Source organism: Muscardinus avellanarius, assembly GCF_963383645.1.
Source record: "Muscardinus avellanarius genome assembly, chromosome: 15".
Lineage (NCBI taxonomy): Eukaryota > Metazoa > Chordata > Mammalia > Rodentia > Gliridae > Muscardinus > Muscardinus avellanarius.
The window spans coordinates 77,804,951-77,831,380 of NC_137801.1; the positions used below are offsets into that span (position 1 = coordinate 77,804,951).

General features: G+C 37.2%; 1 protein-coding gene across 1 annotated transcript in view; it reads left to right on the plus strand.

The window, feature by feature from the left end:
* The window catches only part of DNAH6 (dynein axonemal heavy chain 6), a gene marked incomplete at both ends in the record, with an annotated part of 205,522 nt that overhangs the window by 57,581 nt on the left and 121,511 nt on the right, over nucleotides 1-26,430 (plus strand). Inside the window, 11 exons of the mRNA XM_080711415.1 lie at nucleotides 3,412-3,563; nucleotides 5,343-5,495; nucleotides 6,695-6,946; nucleotides 10,221-10,349; nucleotides 12,781-12,894; nucleotides 15,063-15,206; nucleotides 18,977-19,189; nucleotides 20,079-20,171; nucleotides 21,721-21,840; nucleotides 24,071-24,251; nucleotides 26,167-26,263. Coding sequence (XP_080567541.1) covers nucleotides 3,412-3,563; nucleotides 5,343-5,495; nucleotides 6,695-6,946; nucleotides 10,221-10,349; nucleotides 12,781-12,894; nucleotides 15,063-15,206; nucleotides 18,977-19,189; nucleotides 20,079-20,171; nucleotides 21,721-21,840; nucleotides 24,071-24,251; nucleotides 26,167-26,263 — 1,648 coding nt within the window. The remainder of the gene's footprint in view (nucleotides 1-3,411; nucleotides 3,564-5,342; nucleotides 5,496-6,694; nucleotides 6,947-10,220; nucleotides 10,350-12,780; nucleotides 12,895-15,062; nucleotides 15,207-18,976; nucleotides 19,190-20,078; nucleotides 20,172-21,720; nucleotides 21,841-24,070; nucleotides 24,252-26,166; nucleotides 26,264-26,430) is intronic.

A 26,430-nucleotide genomic window follows, 5' to 3' on the forward strand; every position in this document is an offset into this window, starting at 1 on the left:
AGTGAAAGATAAGAATTTAGTTCTATTTTTCTACAAATGGAATGAAAATTATAAAACACTAAAGAAATTGAAGACCTTGGAAGATGGAGAGATCTTCCTTACTCTTGGATAGGCAGAATATTTTACTTGAAAAGTGCGTTTTTTGCAAACAGCATATAGATGCATTAAGGTTTTTAATCCATTTTGCCACCTTTTGTCTTTCATTTGGGGAGTTGAGGCCATTTATATGTAGCATGATTATTGAGAGTTTTTTTAATTTCTAACATTTTGAGTTTTAACTTCTGTTTAAGGGTAGCATTTGTTTTTCATTGCTTAGTTGTTTGGTGGAAAATATTTTTTCTCCAGTTCTGGCATTTATTTACTAATTCTTCTTTGTAATTAATCTCTTTGAGTATTTTCTCTAGTGTTGGTTTAGAAGACATAAATTCAGCTTCAACTTCTCATGGAAGGTTTTTATTTTTCTATCAAATTTTAGAGATGTTTTTTCCTGGGTAGAATAGTCTTGGCTTGGAAATTGTTTTCTTTCAGAGTTTGAAATACACTGCTCCAAGAACTCCTGGTTTTCATGACTTGGTTTGGGAAGTCTGGAGTGATGCTTATTGGTTTGCCTCTGAATGTCACTTTGTCTTTTACTTGCATTGCCTTTAATATTCTCTCCTTGGCCTCTATATTTGTCAATTTTATTATTACATGGTATAGAAAAGGTTCCTTTTCTCTGATCTTGTTTATTGAGGGTTTTATGTGTTTCCTGTACCTGTGTATTAACCTCTTTTTCTATCTTTGGAATTTTTTCTGATATTATTTTTCTAAAAATATTATTCATTCATTTGATTTCAGCTTCTATTCCGTCTTCTATGTCTATTATTCTTAAGTTCTTTTAAAATTGGCCCATATTTCTTCTATGTCTAATTCATTCTGTAGAAGTGTTTTTTCTAAATTATGTACTATATGTTCATCTTTGGAATGGTCATCTTCTAAGAGTGATATTCTATTTTCCATGTAATATAGACTACTGTTTATGGTTTGTATTGATGCCTTCACTTTAATGATGCATCCTTCACTTCCTTCAGAGCTTCTTTCTGATTTCTGTTCAGGGTGTCAGATTTTTTGTTTATTTGTTACTTTATTTTTTTCAGGCTCCCTCTAAATTCTTTTTTAAAATCCTGTATCATTTCTGCTATTAAAGTTCTGATCTGTTTCTTAAGTTTATGTTTTTGTTGCTTTTGATATCTTTCTCTCATTATTTAGATGTCAGCTCAGTTATACAAGGGCAAGTTGTGTTGTATTCAATGGTGAAGGTTGAGTGAGGAAGAAGGAGCTGGAGTAGTGGATGCAAGACTAGGGTAAAGTAGCAGATGTGATTGAATATAATGAGAGTTTGAGTGTATTGAGGCAATATATACTAGAGATTAGAGATAATTAATATATAGGAGGATTCTAGTAACCAGTGTATAGTATTTAGGTATAGTGATTTGAAGTGGATTTACTTCAACAAAGAAAAGAGAAATTAAGATAAAACAGGACAGAAAGAAGAAAGTAGATAAGAAAGGGGGAAGAAGCTTATAAAAAGAGTAGGGAACAGAACAAAGAGAGAGAGAGAAAGAGAGAGAGAAAGAGAGAGAGAGAGAGAGAGAGAGAGAGAGAGAGAGAGAGAAACAATTTAACAAAAAACAACAACAAAAACAAAACAACCGTACAAATAGATGAGTACAGAGCATACTTGGCCTCTGCATTCCCACTGGGTCTTCATGAATACTTTCAGCCGTTTAAGGTTCACTTTCTATATTAGATTCTCAAGCATGTTTCATGTACTCTGTAACCTATAGCAATGATGTCAGTTTGTAGCCCCACTTTTGGTCTCCTTCAATAACTGGGACCCTGACTTAGTGTCTCTCTCTGTGCAGGTGCTGAGTGCCACTGGTGCCTCTCCTGCTGCAAGCCTGGGTCTCTAAGTTCTCTGTATGGCCTGTCTCTGTCTATGCAGGAAGTGGGTATCACTGGGGCCAGACCCAGTGTAAGCACATGTCTACATGCTTTCCACAGACCCTGAGCTTGTGTCTCTCCCCACCTACATAGGAGGCAGGTACCACTGGGACCAGACCCAGTGTATATGTAGGGATCCATGTTCTCCCCAGATAGGACAGGGTTGGTCTGATTTATCCCTGATCACCACAATTGGTGGTTTGTAGTTATCTCTGGAGGCCCTACAAGGGCGCTGTGACCTATGCACTGTACGCCTCTTTGCCTTATTGGCCCTGTGGGGCCCTGTCTGCTAATCCATCCTTCTTCTGTGTCCAACAGTAGACTCCATCCCCTCCATCATCAGGGTGAACCACAAAGACTCAGACCCTGCAGTTCTATTGTTTGTCACGGAGTCCCTACAACCATGCTGGCTGGTCTCCCTCAGGAATGGCTAGTTTACTTACAGTGTTGTTGAGCACCTCTTTGGATCTCTGGAGGAAAAGGTTGGATTGGCTGCCACTGCCACAGATTCTAGCCCACATCTGAGCAGTAGGATCTCTGTATAGATAGAGTATAGAGCAAGGTGCCAAATGCTTACAATTCTGATGAGCTATAGCCACTTACTTCACAACAAGTTGTTGGCTTTTTTGCTGGGAGTCTCTAGACTCTGCGGTGTCGGCAGACCTGGCACAGTTAGGCAAGATGGCACTGCCACAGCCCCTGCAGCCACAGCTATTTCCCAGAGGAGGCAGGCAGGGTACTTTGCCGTCCTCCTTCCTGTCTTCAGGCTTTGTTTCCACAATCTTTCAATTTTTTGTTACTTTATTCAGTTTTTTGCTGCTTTTTTTTTCTTTCTTAAGACCCTGTTTTCACAGCAATAGAAATCAAGTGTTGCCAGGCGTGGTGGCACATGCTTGTAATCCCCACACTTGGGAGGCTGAGACAGGAGGATCGCACGGGTTCGAAGCCAGCCTCAGCGACTTAGTGAGGCTCTCAGCAACCTAGTGAGACCCTGTTTCCAAATAAAATATAAAAAAGGTCTGGGAGTATAGCCCGGAGGTAGAAAGCCTCTGGGCTCCACCCCCAGTACCACAAAAAAAAAAAAAAGAAAAAAGAAAGAAAAAAAAAAAGAAATCAAGTGTCAGCACAACTGAGATATGCTGCTTCTCTCAGTTGCCATCCTCCTGGAAGTCCTCAGTCTTCTCTTAACTGAATCCAGAAAGAAAAAAATGTTTGCACTGTAAAATATTGGGATTTTTATTTCAAGAATAAAATATTATAAACACATTCTTAACATTTTAGAGTTAAGCCAGGTACTTTACATATAATAGTAAAATTGTAAACACATGCACACATTTATTAATGTGACAATTTTTGTAATATATTTTGTAATGACCCTTTAAATACAATGTGATATATTTTATGATTCATGTGATTTATTTTATGTAGATGTTAAGTTCTTTAGTGAACAACTGGAAAAATATTACAAACAGCACAAGGATGCGGTAGCTCTAAGACCCACCAGAAATGTAGGATTGCTGCTCATTGACACTAAAATGCTAAAAGAAAAACTAATCCCATCACCATTGCGATGCTTGGAGGTAACTATGTACTAGAAAAATTTTAAATTATGGTCTGACCACTTATTTCATAATATTCTGCTGCAAAAATAAAACCATATATTCTTCTATTGCAAATATTGAAATTAACAGAAGACTACTGATCATCTTTAATTTCTGAGAAAAGTCTTATGTTATTTCTGTCACAAGCGCAGTCAGCTTCCAAATGTGATAAGGAAGGAGGCTACAGACATCAGACTAGCCTCTTACTCCTGCTCCTTTTTGCTTTGTTGGAACTTTTCAAAATTTCTTGAGACAAAACAGTTCAGTATCCTAATGGGAATGTTGATTGACTCTAGGATGCTGAGGTTAAGATTAAAGGATCATTTTCTGATCTTGAAATATTCCTTAAAGTTCTAAAATAAGTTATACAACCAATCCAGTGAGTTCCTTTGGAACCAGTGTATATTCTCAAATATGCCCAGAGAGACAATGGTATAGAATAGGAATCACAGAACTAAAGAGCCAATCCAGTCTGCCTCTTATTTTATATACACAATATTATCAAAATGGAACTGCAGAATATGCCAGATGCAAATTGACAAATTCTATAATAATAATGTAGAAATCCAGACTGGGAGAGAGGTGTTTGAAAGATGGGTGGGGATAATTTTAGCTATATTTGAACATTTGTATTTCAAAATTTTGTTGTGAATATCCTAAAAATGACTAGGACGTGTTTAAAATAATCTATTTACACATTGTTTATAAAGGATTTCTTACTACAACAATTGAGTAGCTGTGGCAGAGATTGAATTTTTGTAAATTTGAGATACTTACTACCTGTTGAAAAAAAATCTTTGCTGATTCCTGGTGTAGATGACAGAAAACAGAGCATTGTATAAAACTGTGAACTTAAGTTCTAGTATCTGTTCTGTCAATGAACTGTATGGTACTGAGCTTTCTGCTAGAGCTCTGTTTCTTCAACAGTCTAGCAAATTCAATTTTAGCAAAGATTTTTGTGTACTAGTATATACCAAGCCAAAGAAAACTAAGTTCAGACTGATTAAAGCAAGCAGAAAATGTATGAATTTATGCAACTACAAAGTCCAAAGTGGACATCAGGGAGGTTTTACCTAATGGCCTAATGATATTACCATGGACCTAAATTCTTTAATTCTCCTTTCTGAGCGCCTGATGTATTATCTTTTTTCTAAGAGAAGTGCTCCCTTATGTTTTTGAAATGGTTCCTGAAAGCTCCACAAGGTATTTTCTTGTTCATGTGCAAAGATAAAGGAGAGATTTGGGTTCTGTGTACACATCTCACTTACCATAAACAAAATATCTAGGACTATTTCTGATTGAATCAACTAAGAACCAAACCACACTGATCCACTCACTTTGGCCAAAGGAAGCCATGCTCCTGTTGGCCTAGTGATCAGGTCAGGCCCTGTTTCTGAAGGAGACATCAGTTTCTCCCAAACCACATGGCTGCTACTCAACATGGAAGGAATGGGATTGATCTTGGAAAGGCAGCCCGATGTCTACTACAAAGGGCAGAGAAATAGAAAGCACACATACAAGAAATTTGAGCATTTAGGGAAAACTGTGCAAGCTATTTTATTCTAGAAATGATCTACAAAATCTGTCTTATTTTGGGGTCATTTAACTAAAAGTAATTAAATGAGAAAAAATTTATCTTCAAATATACTGCTACTTTCAAAGCCTCCCAACTTAACAGATATTCAATTATAATGTTTAAAATATACAATAATATAGAAGTATGCAAGTATTTATTACTCGTATTTTTTTCTTTCTTAGGTGTTGAATTTTATGCTTCCTCGTTTAAGCAAGAAAAAAGTGGATGCCATTATTTCTGAGGCACAAGATGCAGAGTATAAACTGGAGTTTGTTCCAACCACTACGATAGAATATGTTAATAGCTTAGTATTTCTTGATGAAATTCAGGAACGGGTGAGTCAGTTGTCTCATATAACTCAGTTTTCCAGATCTTACTATGGTTGAAAAGAATGATATATGATAAGAAAAAGTGAGGAACTAAAGGTCAAGAACAGCTGTAAAATTGTCAGATACATTTTCAGACAAAGTCAATGGATGCTGTACCTTGCAACAAGAATGTTAAGGTAACATTTTACCAAATGCTTACTACCATAAGGCATTGTATTGCATTTTTTGCATGTATTACATATTTAGTCCCCACAAAGACTTGAGAAGTATGTATAATTTTTATCCTCATTCTGCAGATGAGAGAAAATGGACTAAATAGGCCGTGTTCTCCAAGATGACAGAATTTAGATGTAGTAAAGCTAGAATTTAAAATTTGAATCTCTCTGATCGCTCGCTCTCTCTCTCTCTCTCTCTCTCTCTCTCTCTCTCTCTCTCTCACACACACACACACACACACACACACACCACACACACACACACACCACACACACACACACACCACACACACACACACACACACACACACACACACACACACACACACACACACCTTCTTTGTCTCTCTTTCTAGAAACTTGGTTTCCTCCTCTCAGGCTGTGACTGGAAACCTAGCATTTGGCTTCAATGGTAGATTTTTCACAAACTTTCATTCATACCCCTTTGACATTAAAACAAAGATATAAGATACAGGTTGAGAATCTTTCTCTCAAAGACTTTCAGAAGTAATCTTCTCCTGTTAAAGACCTGCTTTCTACTTCTACATGAAAGAAAATGGATCTCCATACATCTGGATTCTGAACCTGTGCAGCCAGGAGCATAGCCTCTCCACTCCACAGGGCTGATCTGGGAAAATTACTGCTCAGCACAAGTTCCTAGAAGCTCAGATGTTAAAGCTGAACATTCTTACAGCACATACTGTCTTGAGAGACTTTAAACATTGTTTAATGCTGCCATAGAACAATGGATGGAAGGGAGGTAGGAGGAGAGAGCACTTTCCTCCTGGACCTCATTACCTGTATTATAGCAAGGATTACATTTATCATTCAGCCAAATTGATTGCAATGATAAAATGCATTCCTCATGTGCTGACCATTCACAGCTTGATGTTCATATTGCATAGTGGATGTCTCCCATTGGAAATACACTTTGAGGGTAAATAAGACTTCACTATATTTAATGAGCAACCAATGTTTTTTTTATTCCAGATTGAAAGCCTGGAAGATGAAGGGAATGTCGTGGTTCAAATGTACAAGCTCATTGAACAGTATCAGGTGCCTACGCCTCCTGAAGACTTTGCTGTTTTTGCAACTATGAAACCATCCATTGTTGCTGTAAGGAACGCCATTGATAAGTCAGTGGGTGATAGAGAAACAAGAATTAAGCAGTTTTCTGTGCATTTGGGTAGAGATCTTGAAGATCTAAACAATGAAGTGAATGAAATAAAGCTCCAAGCACAGGTAAGCTAAAGTAGAGTGTTGTTTTTTTTTTTAAAGCAATCTGAAAAGTTTAACAATTACAGTTTTTTTAAGTTAGGATATAAATAACAAGTAAAATGATAAATATTTACATGTACTATATGACATTTTACATATGTATACATTGTGAAATATTTTAACCTAGTTAACCTATCACCTCACATATTTATTTATTTATTTATTTGTGGTAAGAGCATTTAAGATATATTTGTCAAACCATATGGAGAATATATTTTATTTTAAACTGATTTAGCTTTCATTTTTTATGATTTTATTTGAACAAGTCAATAACATCTCTAAGCAGATATTTAAAATCTCTCATTTTGTATATTGAATAAATTACAAACCATCACAAGCAAAGTTCATATGTAATATTGAATTCTATTTTTCCTAGGTTAATTATATTGAGGTGAATGTTTTTATTAGTAGCACATTTTATAGTTGTCAACACTCATAAAGTTTAACATATTAGAAAAATTCCCTTTAAAAGAGGCAAAATAGATTATTTCTTGTGGAAGGAAACACACTAGGTGGTGTCTTATGCATATATGAATGTATCACTTTGAATCTTACTATGATGTATAATTACCATGCACCAGTAAAATAGTTTTTTGTTTTGGTTTTGTTTTTTTGTTTTTTTTTTGGTGGTACTGGGGTTCCTGGAGGCCCTTCTACCTCCGGGCTACAATCCCAGACCTATTTTTACATTTTTATTTGGAAACAGGGTCTCCTAAGCCAGCGTGCATGGCTGGCTTCGAACCTGCGTGATCCGCCTGTCTCTGCCACCCAAGCGCGGGGATTACAAGCGTGCGCCACCACACCCGGCAAAATAGTTATTTTAAAACAGGGCATGGTGGTGCATGCTTGTAATCCCAGTACTAGGGAAGACTATGGCTATAATAGTTCCCAGATTTCTCCAGTTTTCTCACATTTCCCCAAACCTAGTTAGGTGCTTCTATTCCAATCCTGTAGTATTCCAATCTCTCTCAATGGGTTTTAAACACCAAACTGTAAGCTAGGAAACATATCTTGACATCTACATTCTTCATTTTATCTCTTTCTCCCCATGATATTTGTCTCAGTAAACATTCTCACTGATATAATCCAAGACATCTGACTATACAACCTAGAGGAAAGATTTATTTGCTCACAGTTTCTTGGAGATTCCAGGTTCAGTCCATGTGAAGCCAAGATCTACAAGTCTCAGGGCATGGAAACAGAGAGAGCAAGCAAGCAAAGGGGACTCAAAATACAATCCCTAAGGCCACTTCTCCAGGCACCACCTTCTCTAGCCACAACCCACAGGACTAGGTTAGCACTGATGAGAAGACCACAAACCTCATGACTTAACTATATCAACCCTGAGCTCTTTAGGAACACTGTATATCAGACAATACTAAAACAGTATAACAGTATAACAATATAACAGTATAACAATACTATAATTAGATAAATGATAGATAAGATAGATACATATAAATACATAGGTGATAGGCAGGTAGATAGATAAATAGCTGTTTTCATCTCTAGTTCCTGGCTCATGACTTCCATTGCCCTTGTTATTTCCTAAATGCCTGCAACAATACAGTTCAAGTGTTTGGCCTTTTCCCCTTGGTTCCTAAAGGAGCTTCAGCTTCAGTATAACTTCAGAGGAATTTACAAGGAAGACAGTTTTGTTACAATGTTGGGGCCTTTTAGGCTTCAGAAGCATTCCTCAGAAAGCAAAATATCTCCAACTTTCTCTTGCCATCCTTTCACCTGCTCTTTTTTCTCCTCGAGACAGGCCATAGACACTAAAAATGTATTCATTAATCATCCCTCACTTGGAGCTAGCCATAAAGAAATATCCTGATAATAGATCATAAGACCTCCATTTTGGAAGGGGTCGTGCTTCATACCTGATAAGAAGAAATGTTGTGCAGAGAGGTCAAGGAGAATTTGAACAGACAGGCCTTCCTTGGTTTCCCTGTACAATCAATTAGCATTAGATTTTTTGTCCAATCACATTTCAGTACAGTTGTCCCTAATTCAATAATGCTTATGCAATAAGTCTCTGTAAAACCCTGAGAGGACAGGGTTGGGGTTTTTTGTGGGTTTTTGTTGTTGTTGTTGTTGTTGTTGGGTTTTTTTTTGGGTTTTGTTTTTGTTTTTGTTTTTTGGTGGTACTGGGGTTCCTGGAAACCCTTCTACCTCTGGACTACACTCCCAGACCTATTTTTATATTTTTTATTTGGAAACAGGGTCTCTTAAGCCAGCAAGTCTGGCTTCAAACCAGCACCATCCTCCTGTCTCCACCTCCCAAGCGTGGGGATTACAAGCGTGCACCACCACTCCCGGTTAGGACAGGGTTCTGAGAGTGTCTGAATAGCTGAATGCATGAAGTTTCCTGGAGGGTCAAGAAAGGCACAGTTTTGTGCCCCTTCACCTGTGCCTCATCCTGTGCATTTCTTCATCTGTATATATTGTAATATTTTTATAATAAACTGGTGAACACAAATAAGTATTTTCTTTAGCTGTATAAGCCACGTTAGCAAATTAGTCAAGCCTATGAGGTGGTCATGGGAACCTTGGATTATAGCTAGTCAATCAAAAGAAAATGTAAAACAACCTGGGGCTTGTGATTGGCTTCTGAAGGGGCTAAGTCTTGGGGATTGAGCCCTCAACCTCTGGAATAGGGTGCTATCTCCAGATGGTGTCAGTTTAATTAGATTGGAGAACACCTGGCTGGCGTCTGATACAGAACTGGTTGCTTTGTTGTGTGGGGGGAAAAACACATATACCCCCCCCCTAGTGTCAGAAGCATATTGTGAGAGTATAATAGGAAAAAATGAGGGAAGTTTTCCCCTTACTATCCTTGGACTCACTTTCAGGATTCTAAGGGCTTTCCATTACTTGATTGTAAAATGGGAATTTTCCTTATATTGTATCCTCTTCCTTCTCTTCCATATTACATTCACCTCTCCTTTACTGAGTAATACTGGTTAAAGAAGTGTGGGAAATGAAAGTAGATGATGGAGAATATATTGGGTACTATTTAAAAACCATTTTATCTCATGTCACATCTTTACATTCACATCTTTACATAATTGTCCACTTTTTACAGCATATATTCTTTGCTTTAAAATTCAGGACAACAATCAGGTTTAACAGTTTCTAAAAATCAGAGAGAAAAAATAATTAGAAAACATATTTTAAAAATGTTTACTGATTCCTTTAATGTAATTGATCTGCAATAAAAGCTATCTTAATTTTGCAGGATCCACAGATTTTGGATATTAACACTGATCAAGAAAAAATCAAGGTCATGTTAAGTGATTTGCAATATGTTCTCGATGATCTTCAAAAACGTGCCTTTCAGTATAAATCTTACCAAAAGAATTTCAAGGTAACAACAGTTCTATACTTATTTTTAAAATATGTGCTTAGAAATTACATTTATACACAAGCACTTTCAACAATTTGATTGTAAATATTTGATGCCCGGTCAACCATGAGTACATGGTTGTGTACAAAGTATGTGTTCCTGTTTTTTAAGGGTGTTGATCTTTCTACATTGCTGAGGCTGGCCTCAAACCTGTGACCCTCCTATGTCAGCCTTCCACATACTGACATTACAGGTGTGTGCCACTCTGCCCAGCCTTCCTTTTAAACAATTAAAGATGAGTACACATGAGAAACAAAGTACCCTTCTTATTAAATTATGAACTATAAAAAAGATTTGTAACTGTAGTTCCTGTTAAAATGTATGTGAGTTTTAAATATGGTTAATTAAATCCTCTAGTCTTTCTTAAATAAGATTCAAGATTTTTTTACATTCATATGTATGTTATGATTCTATAAATATTGCCTGATGTGCCTTGGTTTGATGAAAGAAGATATCTTTACCTACGCCAAGGGATAAAATGGTCCAAAGGGTAGGATTGAAAGGCTAAAAGATATGTCTCATAAAAAAAAAAATAAGGAAAAAGGAGAAAAGATACAGCTACTTCAAATAGCTTTTCTATTAACAAGAAAATAGAACAGACATAAATGTGCTTAACAAAGTAAGGAGAACAGTGGGTAATTCAACAGAAATAGAAAAAAATATATGTATTTTTTAAGAACCATGTAAAATATTTGGAGCTGAGGGATACAATAACTAAGCTGGATACTTCACTAGAAGAGTTCAGTGGCAGAGTTGTTCAAGCAAATGAAAGAATCAGTGAGTTAAAAGTCACTTGGAATTATGCAGTCAGTGGATGAAACCAAAAATAAATGAATAAAATAAAAAAGTGAAAAGGCTTACAAGACTTCTAGGACACAATTAAACCAATATTCACATTATGGTAGTCCCAGAAGGAGAGTAGACAGGACAAGGCAGAAAGTTTATTTTCATAGCTAAAGTAGATGATGGTTTCTAAAATCCGGTCAAGGAAATGGATATCCAGGATTAAAAAGCCCCAAACTTTCCAAATAGGATAGATCCAAAGAAGTTAAGACTTAGACACATAATAATCTTAGTATCCAAAGACAATTTTGAAAACAAGAGAAATGTGACATAATATATAGAGATTTTTCAATAAGATTATTAGTTGATTTCTCAGCAGAAGCGACCTGAATGTCCAGCAGTGGGTAAATGTGTTGTAGACATACAATGGAAAATTATTCCGCCTTTTAAAAGGAAGGAAAGTATATTATACATGACATAAGTGAACCTGGAGAACATGCTACATGCAATAAGCCACTCAGAGAACAAATACTGTGTGATTCTACTTCTATGAAATATCCAATGTAATCATACTATGGATGCAGATAGTAGGATAGTGGTTGCCAGTTGATGGAGGTAGGAGGAAATAAGGTTGAAGTTTTGTTATGCAAAATGAAAATAGTACTGGAGATCTAGACAACATTATTAACCTTGTTATTATTAATAATCCCATATGTTTAAAATTGTTAAAAAACATAAATTTCATGTTCTATGTTCTGCCACAATAAAAAATTGAAAATAATTTCTGTAAAAATCCTGAAACAGAAGCATCTCCCTCCTCCCTCGTGCTGTGTTTATACTGGACTGTTTGTCCCCTCCTGAGTGCCTCTAACTGAACCTTCCTTCCATAGCTCTCAGTCTTTTGGGAACAGGAGTGAACACCCAAATGGTCCCGGTTGTAGGAAATTATTTTCAGCTCCTAATGGAAAACAAGACTAAACCTCTAATTTCAGAGCTATAGCTTATCACAGGGCCCAAAATTTTCTGTACAACCAGAAACCTGGAGATAGATTTGCCCACCTCCAAGCCAAGGCTACCTTAAAACTTTTCATGAAAACATGTTCTTTAGATTATCCTGTATTCTTTCTCTTTATAGAGTTTATGTGGAGTCCATGGGTCTAGAAAGAATTAAAAATCAGGTTTCCTCTCTATCTTAAACCTCATCATCCTCCCCATCATCCGCCAAAACACAATTTTCTCTTCCGTCCTCCAGGTGCAAAAGCCCTAAAAGAAATCACTGACCCTGAAAATGAGTTTGTTTTACCAAAAAGGCAAAATCTCTGGTCCAACTAAAATATAAATGCACAAGTGGCTCTTGTAATATTTATGCCTTTGAACACTATTTAAACTGTAAGGAAATATGAATAGTTACAGTTTGTTACTCAGATAAAAATTGAAATCTTTGTGGGGTTTTGTAGCATTTTTCATTTTCATTGTTTTTATCTTTCCTTTTATCATCATTTAAGGCACACATTCTGCCAAGTGGACACTATATCAAAAATTACTACTACAAGGATAACGTAAGGCTTTAGATCTGAAAACTAAGTAATGCATTTTGTTGTTTTTAAAGGTCGAAGTGTCTAAATTTGAAGCTTTGGAAGAAGTTAGTGCCGAATTGAAGCTCAAACAATTGCTCTGGGATTCTTACTCAGAGTGGGATAAAATCCAACAAGAATGGTTAAAGGTAGAAAAACACTCTCAATTCTTAGATTACTTTTGTATTAATTAAATTTAAAATCCTGATCATATAAATTATACTTTTTAGCACTCTAGTATATGTTTACTGTCAGTAAAAGTGCAATGTTATAATTTTATGGAAAATTTTATCAAATTTCCAGAAAAATGCAAAAGGTCTTTCTGTCACTAAATGTTATATAGCAGAAAATATTCTTGTAAAGCAGGAGTTCAGGGTCATTCACTTAAAAAGGCTAAATAATGGAAGCGCCAAAGGACCACATAGCGTAATTCCTAACTATTTTGTTTTCTAAACATGGTGTTGTCATGATACACTGTAGTCATCTTAAGTATGGTACGATTTTATTTATGATCTACATGCTATAAGGTTTTGTTGGCTTAGATTTCTGTTCTCATTCTCATTTTTAATAAAGAACCTTTTTTGGTACTTGGTATTGAACCCAACTTTCTCTGAGCTACTCCCCAACCCTTTAAAAAATTATTTTGGGAATAGGGTCTTGCTAAATTGCTACAGTTCTCACAAAGTTGCTAAGGCTTGCCTCAAACCTGTAATCCTTCTGTCTCAGCCTCCCAAGTACTGGGATTATGGGTGTATGCCACCATTCCCAGCTAAAAAAAATTTCATTGTGATAGAACAAAATGAGAGTAATAACACTTAAGATCTTCCCTTGAGAGCTGAGTAGTAAACTCTCTTAATTAGGGAGCCAGGTACCAATAGCCACAATGGAGTTTGGCTTCTAGGGTTTACCTTATATTTAAACCATAACAAGGCCGGGCGAGGTGGCGCACGCTTGTAATCCCCGCGCTTGGGAGGCAGAGACAGGAGTATCGCGCAGGTTCAAAGCCAGCCTTGCTGGCTTAAGAGACCCTGTTTCCAAAATAAATAAATAAATAAATAAATAAATAAATAAATAAATAAATAAATATAAAATAGGTCTGGGAGTGTAGCCTAGAGGTAGAAGGGCTTCCAGGAACCCCAGTATGACCCCCCCCAAAAAAAACCATAACAAGCTGGCTGTGGTGGCATATGCCTCAAATCCTAGTACTTGGGAGGCTGAGACAAGAGAATCACAGGTTCGAAGACAGCCTCAGCAAGTACTGAGTCTCTCATCAACCTAGTGAAACCTTGTTTCAAAATAAAAATAAAATAGCAATGGCATTGTACCTCAGAGGTAGAATGCCCCTGGGTTCAATCCCAAGTACTACAATAAAATAAAATAAACCACAACAAGGGAATACCACTTAGAAGGCAGAAGAGATAGCCACCTATACTTTCAAGTGTGATACAGATATGTTGGAAATATCATTAACATCACAAGTATTGTTTTCTACCTCTTGCACATCCTCCCTATGCTGATGCTTATAATTAAAAGCCACATGTCTGAGTCAAAAACCAGTGACTTAGGAAATGCTTCCAGGTTTCCAGTGCTCTAAGTCTTGGAAGTACCAGTGGCGAATAAGAAGGGCAAAGGCCAAACCTTCACAACACTTACCATTTGGTGATAGAAACAGAAAACAAAAACAAAATATATCCTATAATATCAGAGAATGTCATGTATTCTCTTATAGCTCATTCACCAATTATCTCAGAAGTAAAACAAATACTCCTGAAAAGTAAGGAAGAAGATTAGAGAATCTTCTGGTTTCCACCAGACCCTAGGGGAGTGGCTTCCAAAGTAGGATGCACTCACTCTAGAAAATGCAAAGGAAAACCATTAAGGAGCAGAAGGAAAATCCTGAGTCTAGAAAATCAAGATGTATACATTTCTCTATTGCCCTCAGTCCATATGACCTTCTGACATGTCAATGAAAGTGTACACTTATAGGTTTATATAACTGAGAAATAGAATTATAGATGTAAGTATATATTGGAAGTCCATCTTTACAACATTTGTATTATATATGTCATTTAAAATTTTGGGTTAGAAAGAGTAAAAAATAGCTGCATTTAATGATGAGAGAAGCAAACACATGAATAAAGTGTTGATGCCTGATTTACTATTAGTAATTTAATAAAGCCATTTTACAAAGTATATCTTTTTTAGATTAGCAATTTAAGTTCTAGGGAAATTTGAGTAATGTAAAATTTTTTCAGTATCTTAAGCTTGACTACTTTCATATACATTTTAACATTTTTATTTTTTTTAATTTTTGTAGTCCAAATTTGATTGCTTGGATCCAGAAGTCCTAAACAGTCAGGTTTCTAAATATGCCAAATTTGTGACTCAATTGGAAAAGGGCTTGCCACCCAACAACGTAGTCCCTCAGCTCAAACAAAAGGTGGAAAAAATGAAAGAAAAGGTAAGGCTTGGTAGAAATTATTTCAGAACCTCCAGGTGGATCTGCTATGAATTCACGCTAAGAGATCAAAATCAGGAAATCGCCCTCTAAGTTAGTCAGCTTTCCAGAGAGAAGAAAGTCAAATTCACGTTTTACAGTGGCCCAGACTGCTCTCCTACTTCAACTGACCAAATCATGCAATCGACTGCCTTGGTTAGAAGGATCGTTCAGAGTAAGAGTTTCCCTCATGGTAGGAGAAATAACGCAGGAGTAGGTTGCAGTTGTGCCAAGGTGCTCATCCTCCCTGCCCTTAGACAGCCAGACGAGGAGAGGGCAGCCTTGCCCACGCAGCCTTGACAATTTGCTGCACTGTGCTATACACTTCTGGTACCTTCCCCTGTATCATGATGTAAAGAGGTCAGCGAGCTTCCCACCAGCAATGTATGAAAATCCAGTTTCTCCTCATCCTCGCCAGCACTCATTACTGTAACGGAGCATTTGTGGGGTTTTTTGTTCTGGCTTTAGACTCTGATATGTAGTAGTAACTCATAGTGTTCATAATTTTCATTTTTCTAATGGCTAATAATATTGAAACATCTTTTCATACATCTACGTTCTTTGACAAAATGTGTATGTACCTTTTGCCCACTTTTAACCTTCCCTTTTCCTCATTTTTCCAGAGTAGAAGACCTATGAAAACTTAGATTGAGAAATAAATATATATTTATGACCTTGAAACAATTATTATGTTTATAGATGTCTATTCTTTTGAGAAAGATCATAGGTAATGACAAGAACATTTAAAATATATTTCAGATATGTATGAAAATGTATAAATAATACATAAGCTCTAGATTATGATATATAACTTATTTTTAAAATGCACTGTGCCAATTTTGTGGAAACATTTGTAGAATGGAAAGCTCGGGACTCAATGGATTAACTGGGTTATTTGTTTCATTATAATTAAGTTTTATGTGTTCTGGATGTGAATTCTTTTTCTTTCAAATGTATAACTTAAAAATATTTTCTACCGGTCAGTGGCTTCTTTTAGTTCCTGTGCAGTGACTTTCACAAAACAAAAGGTTTTAATTTGTATAAAATCCAATTTATAACGTTTTCTTCTGCAGATAAGACTTGTGTTTAAATATTTTTTTGTGAAATCTGATACAACAAATAGATTTTCCTTGAGGTTTTTGGCAGTTTTACAGTTTCATTTCCTATGTTTAGATATATGATATATTTGAGTTAATGTTTGCATAAAATATGACATATATGTCAAGGTTTACTTTTTTACATAGGTATAGCTAATTTATCTAGCATCGTTATTTGAAAAGACTATCCTTCTTCCCCTGAATCACCTTTGCACTCTTGCTAAAAGTCAGCTGACTATATGTTTTAATCTATTCTGAACTGTCTTCCTTCACTGTTTTATACATCTATTATTTCTTTAATACAACATTGTATTGAGTATGAAAGTTAATCATAAGTCTTGGAACCAAGTAGTATAAGTTTTATAATTTAATTTTTTATAATTGTTTTATCTACTCTAATTCCTTTCCCATTTCAGATATGTTTTAGTTTTTCAGAGTCTACAAAAAACCTTACCAGGATTGTTATTGGGACTGTGTTGCACCTATCGGACAATTTAGAGAGAACTGGCATCTTAACAAGATTTCACTTTTCAATCTTTTGCTAGTATATATCATTTAGTTAGGTCTTCTTAAATTTCTTTCATCAAAGTTTTCAGGAACCAAATTCTACCCATATTTTATTAGGTTTGTAACTAAGTAGGTTACTTTGGGATGTTATTAAAAGTGGTATGCTTTTAAATTTAAAATTCCAATTGTTTGTTGCTACTACCGTATTCTTTGCAAGGAAGTCCCTAAGCACAACCACACGTAAGTGGAGGAGACTTTATGTTCGACCTCCTAGAAACATTGAAACCTCGATTGCAATGGGCGTGCCCATTATCCAATAGGAATATTTTTGTTTTTGTGTCACTTTTTGGAATTTATACCCATTTATCTTCAAGTTCATTGATTGTGCCAAACCCATTGAATGCATTATTTCTCTTACTATTTCTCATTACTAGCTTTTTACTTTATTCCTAATTAAACTTTCCATCTCTCTGTTAACACTTCCCAGAAGATCTTAAATGTTTCTACCTTTTCTATCAAGGCCTTTAACATACGTAATCATATGTATTTTAAATACTCTATTTCTAACATATAGGTCATTTCCAAATATTGTTTTGTCTTTTAAATTTGTTTTTTACCTTTCATCTGCTTCTGAATCTTATGTAGTACAATAGGTATATAGTAAATAAATAATTTGCAATTCTTAGGGATGACCATGTCTTCCCTTCTACTGACTTTTATAGTGTTAAATCAAGTGAGAAGCTGGGCTAGGTTTGAGGTTTAGTGTTAACATGGTTACCCTTTGGGCACCACAGGTCTCATTTGTTTCTGTGACACCTCGTGTTTAGGATTTGGGCTGGTTTTCCAAGGACTAGTTTTTCTTTTGTTTTGTTCCAATTTCTTTTGCTCCCTGACCTTGGATCATCCATATGTGTTGAGGACCACTGAGAATCTGCCTCCTGAAACTTTCCACTCTGTATTCCACCAGTATTTTTCTGCAATATTTGCCAGCCTGGTAAAAAGATGAGGTGGAGCTTTCCTCTGTGTTCTGATTAAGCCTCCATCCTAACAAAATAGTGTTCCCTGTTCTCATACTGGCCTTCACAGGTGCTCCTGCCCCTCCTCCAGCTGTACTGCTGAGCATAATATATATTTCTGTCCCTCCCCCAGTGGTAGAAATTTTTCTTTCTTTCTTTCTTTCTTTCTTTCTTTCTTTCTTTCTTTCTTTTGTTTTGTTTTTGCAGTACTGGAGATGGAACCCAGGGGCATTCTACCTCTGAGTGACACTTCCAGCCCTATCTTTTATTCTTTATTTTGAAACAGAGTCTCACTGAGTTGCAAAGGGCCTCACTAAATAGCTAAGGCTGTCTGCGAACCACAATCCTCCTGTCTCAACCTCCCAAAGGCTGGTATTACAAGTGTGCACCACTACGCCCGGTTTGAAATTTTTCTTTTAAAACCATGATCCAGAAGCCTGGCGTGGCTTCTGGTGTATGCTTGTAATCCCAGCATTTGGGAGGCTGAGACAGGAGGATTGCAGTTCGCAGACAGCCTCAGCTATTTAGTGAGGCCATCCACAACTTAGTGAGACCCTGTTTCAAAATAAAAAATAAAAAAATAGGGCAGGGGCTGTAGCTCAGAGGTTGAATGCCCCTGGGTTGGTTCTATTCTCCAGATTCATATATATATATATATGTATACGTATACATGTATACATGTATACATGTATATATGTATATGTATATCATAAAACCATGTTCCATTGTACATGATATATGCAGACACCTGCAGTGAGTTTTCACCAGTGCCTTAAGATAATGTGTATGTTGTTCTTTTCCCTGCACATAGAGGATTTAGAGGAGATAGGTTAAAGTTCCAGTAGTTTCCCTTCCACAGCCAGCACCTTAATTTAGCTGAATCTTTTTGCCCCAAATGAGAAAATTCTCCATACTGTTTTTCCCCCCATTTTTTTTTTGGTTGTTGTTGTTGTTACTTGGCTGCCCTGGAACTAAGTTTTCTGATGGTCTTAATGCAGCTCATTAATTTGCAGTTTCTCCAGGTTTTTCTTTGTTGTAATGGTGTAAGTGATGGTCTTACAAGCTCTGGACATTCACAGAAAGCATGATGCCACTGAGAGCATCTCTTTTCCAGCTTCCAGTCATCATTGACTTGAGGAACCCGACCTTGAAGGCTAGACATTGGGCAGCTATCGAGCAAACCGTTGATGCCACCCTAGTGGATGCTGAAATTCCATTGACCTTGGAGAGGCTCACTGATTTGCATGTTTTTGACTTTGGCCAAGAAATCCAGGACATATCTGGACAGGCTTCTGGAGAAGCTTCCTTAGAAACAATTCTTAAGAAGGTAAATCTGGGAAATATATACTTATTTTGAAAATCAGGGAATTAAAGGTTTTCAGGTTCAAGATAAAGAAGACCTTTTTTATTATCTAGATAGATTTTTTTCAATACTGTAGCTTGTGCCTTTGCATTATCAGTCGCCTCCTGTTGTTTCCCGGTATTTTGTTACTTATTATTCGTTATATAAATTTTCTTTCTACCTCTCCTATAGCCCAAAATGAACTTGATGGCAAAAGGGTTGAAATGCATGTGCTTTTATGAAGAACATGCCAAGGAAGATTTTTTTTTTTGTGGTACTGGGGTTCCTGGAAGCCCTTCTACTTCTGGGCTACACTCCCAGACCTATTTTTACATTTTTTTATTTGGAAACAGGGTCTCCTAAGCCAGCGCGTCGTGGCTGGCTTCGAACCTGCGCGATCCTCCTGTCTCAGCCTCCCCAGCGCGGGGATTACAAGCGTGCGCCACCACGCCCGGCTCAAGGAAGATCTTTTAAAGCAAATTACCTTATTTTCCAAAGGATCAGAGAAGTCTGTGTTAAATGTTTCTGAAGGCATTGAGAAGACTTCTCTACTTCCAGTACTATCTACTTACCCTGAAAATGCATATGCATATTTGCCAATTGCCTACATAAAATTAAGTTTTTATTTTACTTAAAGTATAAAATGATATGAAAAGACACATTAAATTATCACAAGCTAATCATATATGTTAATGTTGTTCATATAAAATTAGGAAAGTGTCATATAACCAAGAAAAATAATTTAAGAATTTTAAGGGCAATAAGGAGGAATTAAGGGATAATTATCCTTTTCATTTATTTTATTTCCTGTGTATTTGTTGAGTACCTAAACACAAATGAACTTAGATTTCCTAAAGCTTAAATTATTTCTAAGGTGGAAGATTCTTGGAAAACAACTGAATTTGTCACTCTGCCTCATCGTGACTCCAAAGACGTATTTATCCTGGGGGGCACAGATGACATACAGGTGTGTAACTGGGTTGCTGCAAATTTGTGGTCCTGATATACCTCCTAAATCTTCTGTGAGAGACAAAGATGAGAAAGTGAGATATAAGAATTACTAACTAAGAAAAAAACTAATTTGAAAAATAAGTATGGATATGAATAGCTGACATAAATGCTTATATATGAAATATTTAGCAAAGCGGTAAAAATGACATATAGATGTAAAAGTTTCAGTCCTATAGTTGAAAGTTATATAAAGATGAAGATAGCAGTTATGGCTTAAGTAATCATAGAATTCTTTCTAAATCAATCAATATAAGGTAGACCTTAAAGATGGAAGGTGACTCAGAATAGAATATAGTAGGGCATTTGAGACCATTTAAATAAGAAACACGAATGAGCATTTGATGTTTATAACACACTAAGAAGTTATATTCGCTTTAAACTGTTGATATTAGGAGTAGATGATTATGACTTATCAACCACAAAATAAGATAAATCTAACCCATGTTTGATATATTCTTAGTCACTTAAAACCTGAAGGCACCTTTATTTAGTAAAGGGTAGCAGATCATATAGCCTAACTTAAAAGGCAAAGCCCTACACTAGGGGTTCATCCAGACCATAATTGGAAATTAAATGGCCTTTCCAGACATATATTGAAAGTGCAAGACTCGATAGCAGTGTGGGCAGTGGGGATGAAAGGGAAAATTCAAAATAAATTCCAAGCATTGCCAAAGTATGGTATTTCTGCTCTCAGGAAGTTTACAATTAAAATAGACAGTTAAATCCTCCAGATTAACAGACACCTTTCTTTGAGTTCACATTTCCTGTGAGGGCTGATGTTGTATAAGGGGGAGCGGTTGGGAGGAAGGTTGGGAGGAAGGTCACTCAGAGTTTGATACAAGTGAGCTCCGTTTCATCTTCCTTGAGAAAATTGAGGCCAAGTAATAATTCACTGGACAGAAGACTGCCCATTTTGAAAGCATAGGCTACTTAGAGGAATGAAGGTCTGCCTAAATGATTATATTGTGTAAAGATGGAACCAGCTACCTAAAAACCTTGTGTTATTAATAGTTACAGGAACAGCTAAAATTTGGCAGTCAGAAATCCCCTGGTAAGTTCTGAGAGGACATCTAAGAAAACATCCGTGAGCTCACATTTGTGAGCCACAGTGAAGAGAATAAGCCGAGGGGATGGATGGGTAGGCACAGTAGTTGGGATATTCATTAAAAGAGCTGGTCTAGAGCCGGGCATGGTGGCGCCTGCTTGTAATCCCAACATTTGGGAGGCTGAGACAGGAGGATCGTGGTTTGCGAACAGCCTCAGCTATTTAGTGAGGCCCTTTGCAACTATTGAGACCCTGTTTCAAAATAAAGAATAAAGAATAGGGCTGGAGGTGTAGCTCGGAGATAGAATGTGCCTGGGTTTCATCCCCAGTACTGCAAAAAAATAAAAAAATAAAAAAATAAAAGAGCTGATCTTTCATTGATCTTGGAACTGAACACCTAAAGTATGACTGAGAGCACAAATGCATGCTGCTGCATGGACTTTCTATTATTTTCCTAAAGGTCCTCCTTGATGACAGCACCATCAACATTGCGACCATTGCCTCATCACGTTACGTGGGCCCACTGAAAGCTCGAGTGGACGAATGGCAAAAACAGCTTGCTTTATTTAATCAGACACTGGTGAGCAAGGGTAATTTCAATTTTTGAGCTCCGAGAGCTGGAAAGCCACAAGGCCCTTAAAAATCTTTGTTTCCCCATTTAAATTTGTATAGCTTAGAAATATAAGATTTAATTTTTGACATTATTTTTGGAATATAAGAAAAATACACACATATTGGGCTCTTCCTTGCATTATTATGTGGTTTAATGTTATATGGGCACTTTTACTATTATGTTGCTATGTAGCAAAAGTATCTCAAAGTGTGCTAGTGTTATCAAACAGTACGCATTTATAATCTCACTATGTCTGTGAGTTCAGAATTCAGACATGGTCATACTGGGTCTTCTGTTCAGGGTCTTACATGGCTGCAGTCAAGATGGAACCAGACTGTGTTCTCCTCAAAGGCTCCACCAGAGAAGGATCCACTTCTAGGCTCAGTCAGGCTGTTGCAATAAATTATTTCCTTGCAACTCTGGAACTAAAGTCTTCAATTTCTTGCTGGCTCTCAGAGTAAGGCCATCCTCATCTCCTAGATGTTACTCACAGTTTGGTCTGCGTTCATTTCCACAACATAACCACTTGTTTCACAAATCCAGTCATGCACAGCTGTTACCATTCGTAGGTGACTAGATATATTACCACATTCTGTATAGCTAAAATCAAATCAATGGAGGCACCCACACTCAAGGGGAGAGGATCCCACAATGTTATGAGCACCACATCTCGGGGCCACCTCAAATATCTTTCCACAGCAACCTTACATTTCCTGGAAGAATGCTCATTGCTGCTTGAAGTCTCCTCGGAATCCTTCCAGGTGGGGCACACCTCCTCTTCTCTACCTCAAATTATTCCGCAGCGAACAAAGAACCTACTTACACTGATCTCACTTTGTTCTGATCTCTCAGACTTCAGATGTTTAATTTGTTTTAGTTATGTTTCAATTTATACATATTCTAGCCGGGCGTGGCGGTGTACGCTTGTAATCCCCGCGCTTGGGAGGCTGAGACAGGAGGATCACACAGGTTCGAAGCCAGCCTCGGCTGCCTTAAGAGACCCTGTTTCCAAATAAAATATAAAATAGGTCTGGTAGTGTAGCCCGGAGGTAGAAGGCCCCTGGGTTCCATCCCCAGTACCACCAAAAAAAAAAAAAAAAAAATTCTACATATTCTAATATGGAAAGTTTTCTGTGAAATAATAAGGTCAATAAGTAGGAAAAAAATGTATTCCAACTTTATTTCAAAGAGCACCTTTTCACAAGTCTAACCTCTTCAGTGAACACCACAGAGACCCTTCTGGCCTCTGTACTGATAGCTGAGGTCTATGAAGGGAAAGATTGCAGACCAGAGTGAGAGGGACATTTCCACAGAGGCCTTTAAAAGATGCCTGTGCTAAGAAATGGGGACCCTCCGGAGGACCAGCTGTTTAGAAAGTATGAATCCTGGGATAAACCAGCAGGTGGCTGTGACACTAGGAATTGACACAATTCTCAAACCTGTAGGGGGAGTGAGAAACGCATTGCCCACATCTGCAATGGCAGGAGACACGGAGGAAGGCAAGATCTACACTTTTTTAAAAATTTTTGATATTGCATATCTGTTTTCTTTTACGAGTAGCAATTTTCTCTGAATGGAAAAGCAATGCACAGTATTTTGCATGCTCTGTCTTTTGTATATCCTATGTGTTTTGTTATGAGCAAGTTTTATAACTTATATTTTCTTTCAAAAATGTAAAGAAAGAGCTACATAATTTAGAAAGAAGAAAAGCAAGTCATTTTCAGTGGGTGTGGACCTATAGTCCAAGTTACCCAGGAAACTGATGCAGGAAGAGCATCAGTTTGAGGCCAGCCTGGGCAACACAGCAAGATCTCATATCAAAACAAACTGTTTTCGATAATAACCCCATATACATTTAGAAATTGTCATCAAACTTGCCACCTCCCTCCCCAATACTTCAGATAAAATAAGCACTTGCTCCCCCTGCAATGTCTCCTCTGGGAATTTTCATCGTATTTCTCAAGGAATATTCTGGTCATCACACAACAAACTAATAATAACTCTGTTCAGGTGGAGAATGGGTAAAATCAGGCTGAAGGGAGTCTTGAGCCCTTTAAGAAAATTTCATTTTCAAGGACCTGTGAGGAGCCATAAAACAGTCCCGGAAGAAAAAGATAGAGTGCAATGATTTTTTAATGTGTATATATGTCTTAAATATGGAAATTAAGTTTTGATGGGTCCCATGTTTTTCTCCTAGGAAGAGTGGCTGAACTGCCAGAGAAACTGGCTCTACCTGGAAAGTATTTTTAATGCTCCAGACATCCAGAGGCAGTTGCCCGCCGAGGCCAAGATGTTCCTTCAGGTGGACAAGTCATGGAAGGAAATCATGAGGAAAGTGAACAGGCTGCCTAATGCTCTTCGAGCTGCTACTCAACCAGGTACAAAGCAAACAAAGGAAGAAAGGGACTTTGCAATCATCTAAAATGTTTGTGTTACATTCAGTACTTGATTGAACACTGTACCTTTATTACTGTCATCTCTTGGCTTTTTAAGGGCCTATAGAGGCCATTGGCTCATGGACCTTGCCAATCATTAAGTATATCCCACCAGTCTCTGCTTCTGTCATTATATCTCCTCCTCAGCCTCCCTCTTACAAGGACCCTTTTGATTATATTGGGCCCACCAGATGATCCAAGATAATCACCCCATCCCACGATCCTTAACTCTACCACACCTACAGAGTTCTTGTTTCCTTATAAACTAAGCTATTCACAAGCCTAGAGATTAGGACAGGGACATTGCCGATGGGTCATTACTCTGTCCACCTTACCTAATCGATTGTCATCCTCAAATCTTTTGCTGTAACAATATACTTATGTCTAATTAGAGAGTTCTAAAATAACTTTTGAAATTAAAAAAAAAAGATTCCAAAATACATCTAGATGGTCCCAAGGATTTTAGATAAAGAACTCTAGACTTGTATACATTTCAAGCAAAACTGAAGCTATGAAGAGAAACAAAAGGACCAGAGGCAAAAGGGTAATAGGACTAGAGTGTGGCTGGGGGCCGCTGTGTGTGTGTGTGTGTGTGTGTGTGTGTGTGTGTGTGTGTGCACGCGCGCACGCATAAACGCACACAAAGATGCCCTAGAAGACTTTTTGACAAAGTGGCTTTTTGAGCAAAAACCTTCCGGAAAGAGGGAGTGAAAAATATATCCAGATATGAGGAGAAGTGTTAAAGGCAGAGGTTGAATAACAAAGTCGAGGCATCTCAGGTACGATTGTGCTCAACATGTACAACTGTTAGCAAGGAAGTCAGTGTGAGCTGGAGTGGCGGGTATGAGGAAAAGGGCTTAGGAGGTGGGGCCAGAGAGGTGACTGTGCGTGGGTGCATACGGGGACTTTGGAGACCGTGGTGAAGACTTTGGATTCGGTTCTTGGGCAGGTTGAGGGGCAGCCCTCATGACCAGCCCCAAAACTACAAAAATGAGTGAGACACAGATGCTTCTTTGTAAGGAGCTTTAGTTTAATAATGGAGACATAGTGTCCCATTGCCATAATTTTAGCATTTAATGATAGCAGTGGATTAAGAATAGACACAGATAACAAATTGATGGAGAATGAGAGGCTACCGAGATTGGCTTTGTTTGGAGAGTCATGAAGAATGCCACGTAAAAAAGTTTCACGTTAAATATATTTATTTAAGTCTGGCATGATGGTATACGCCTATAATTTTGGTACTTGGGAGGCTAAGAAAGGAAGATTGAAGGTTGGAGACAGCATCAGCAACACCCTCAGCAACTTATCAGGACCTTGTTCCAAAATAAATAAAAAGGGCTGGGGGTGTAACTCAGAGGTGGAATGCCCCTGGGTTCAACCACCACTACCAAAACAAACAAACACGTCCATATGTGATATATATTAAAATTAATATTCAATTTAATGTTATTAAAAGTAATAGTAAACATTCTTAGCCAATCTCTTCATTTTATTAGCCCATTCTTTTATCAAATTAACACTAGAGCTTTTTAAATGTTAACATTATGTTTTACTTTCATTTAAAACTAAGCTTTCAAAGTAGGCATGGCGGTACATGCCTGTCATCCAGTACTTGGGAGGCCGAGACAGGAGGATCACAGGTTCAAGGACAGCCTCAACAAGTAGTGAGACTCTCATCAAACTAGCAAGATCCTGTTTCCAAATAAGAAATAAAATCAGGCTGACAGTGTAGCTTGAAGGCTGAATCCCTCTGTATTCATCCCTAGTTCCACCAAAATAAATAAATAAATAAAACTAAGTTTTCTATTTTAGTATATCTTGACAATTCTTTCTCTCTTTTTTTTTTAATGAACAGGGCTTCTGGAGACTTTTCAAAACAATAATGCCTTACTTGACCAAATTCAGAAATGCCTAGAGGCATATTTAGAATCAAAAAGAGTTATCTTTCCAAGGTAGGTTCATAAAGCAACCTAAGATGTCTCTTGGTAGTGGACTTACTATAAACTGGAGGTTACGATTAGACCCTCAAAACCTTACAGAACCATAGAGAGAAACAGGAAAAATCTATGATAATGAAAAGCCAGCTAGTATTTTGATTGGGGAGCATAAATTTCAAGAA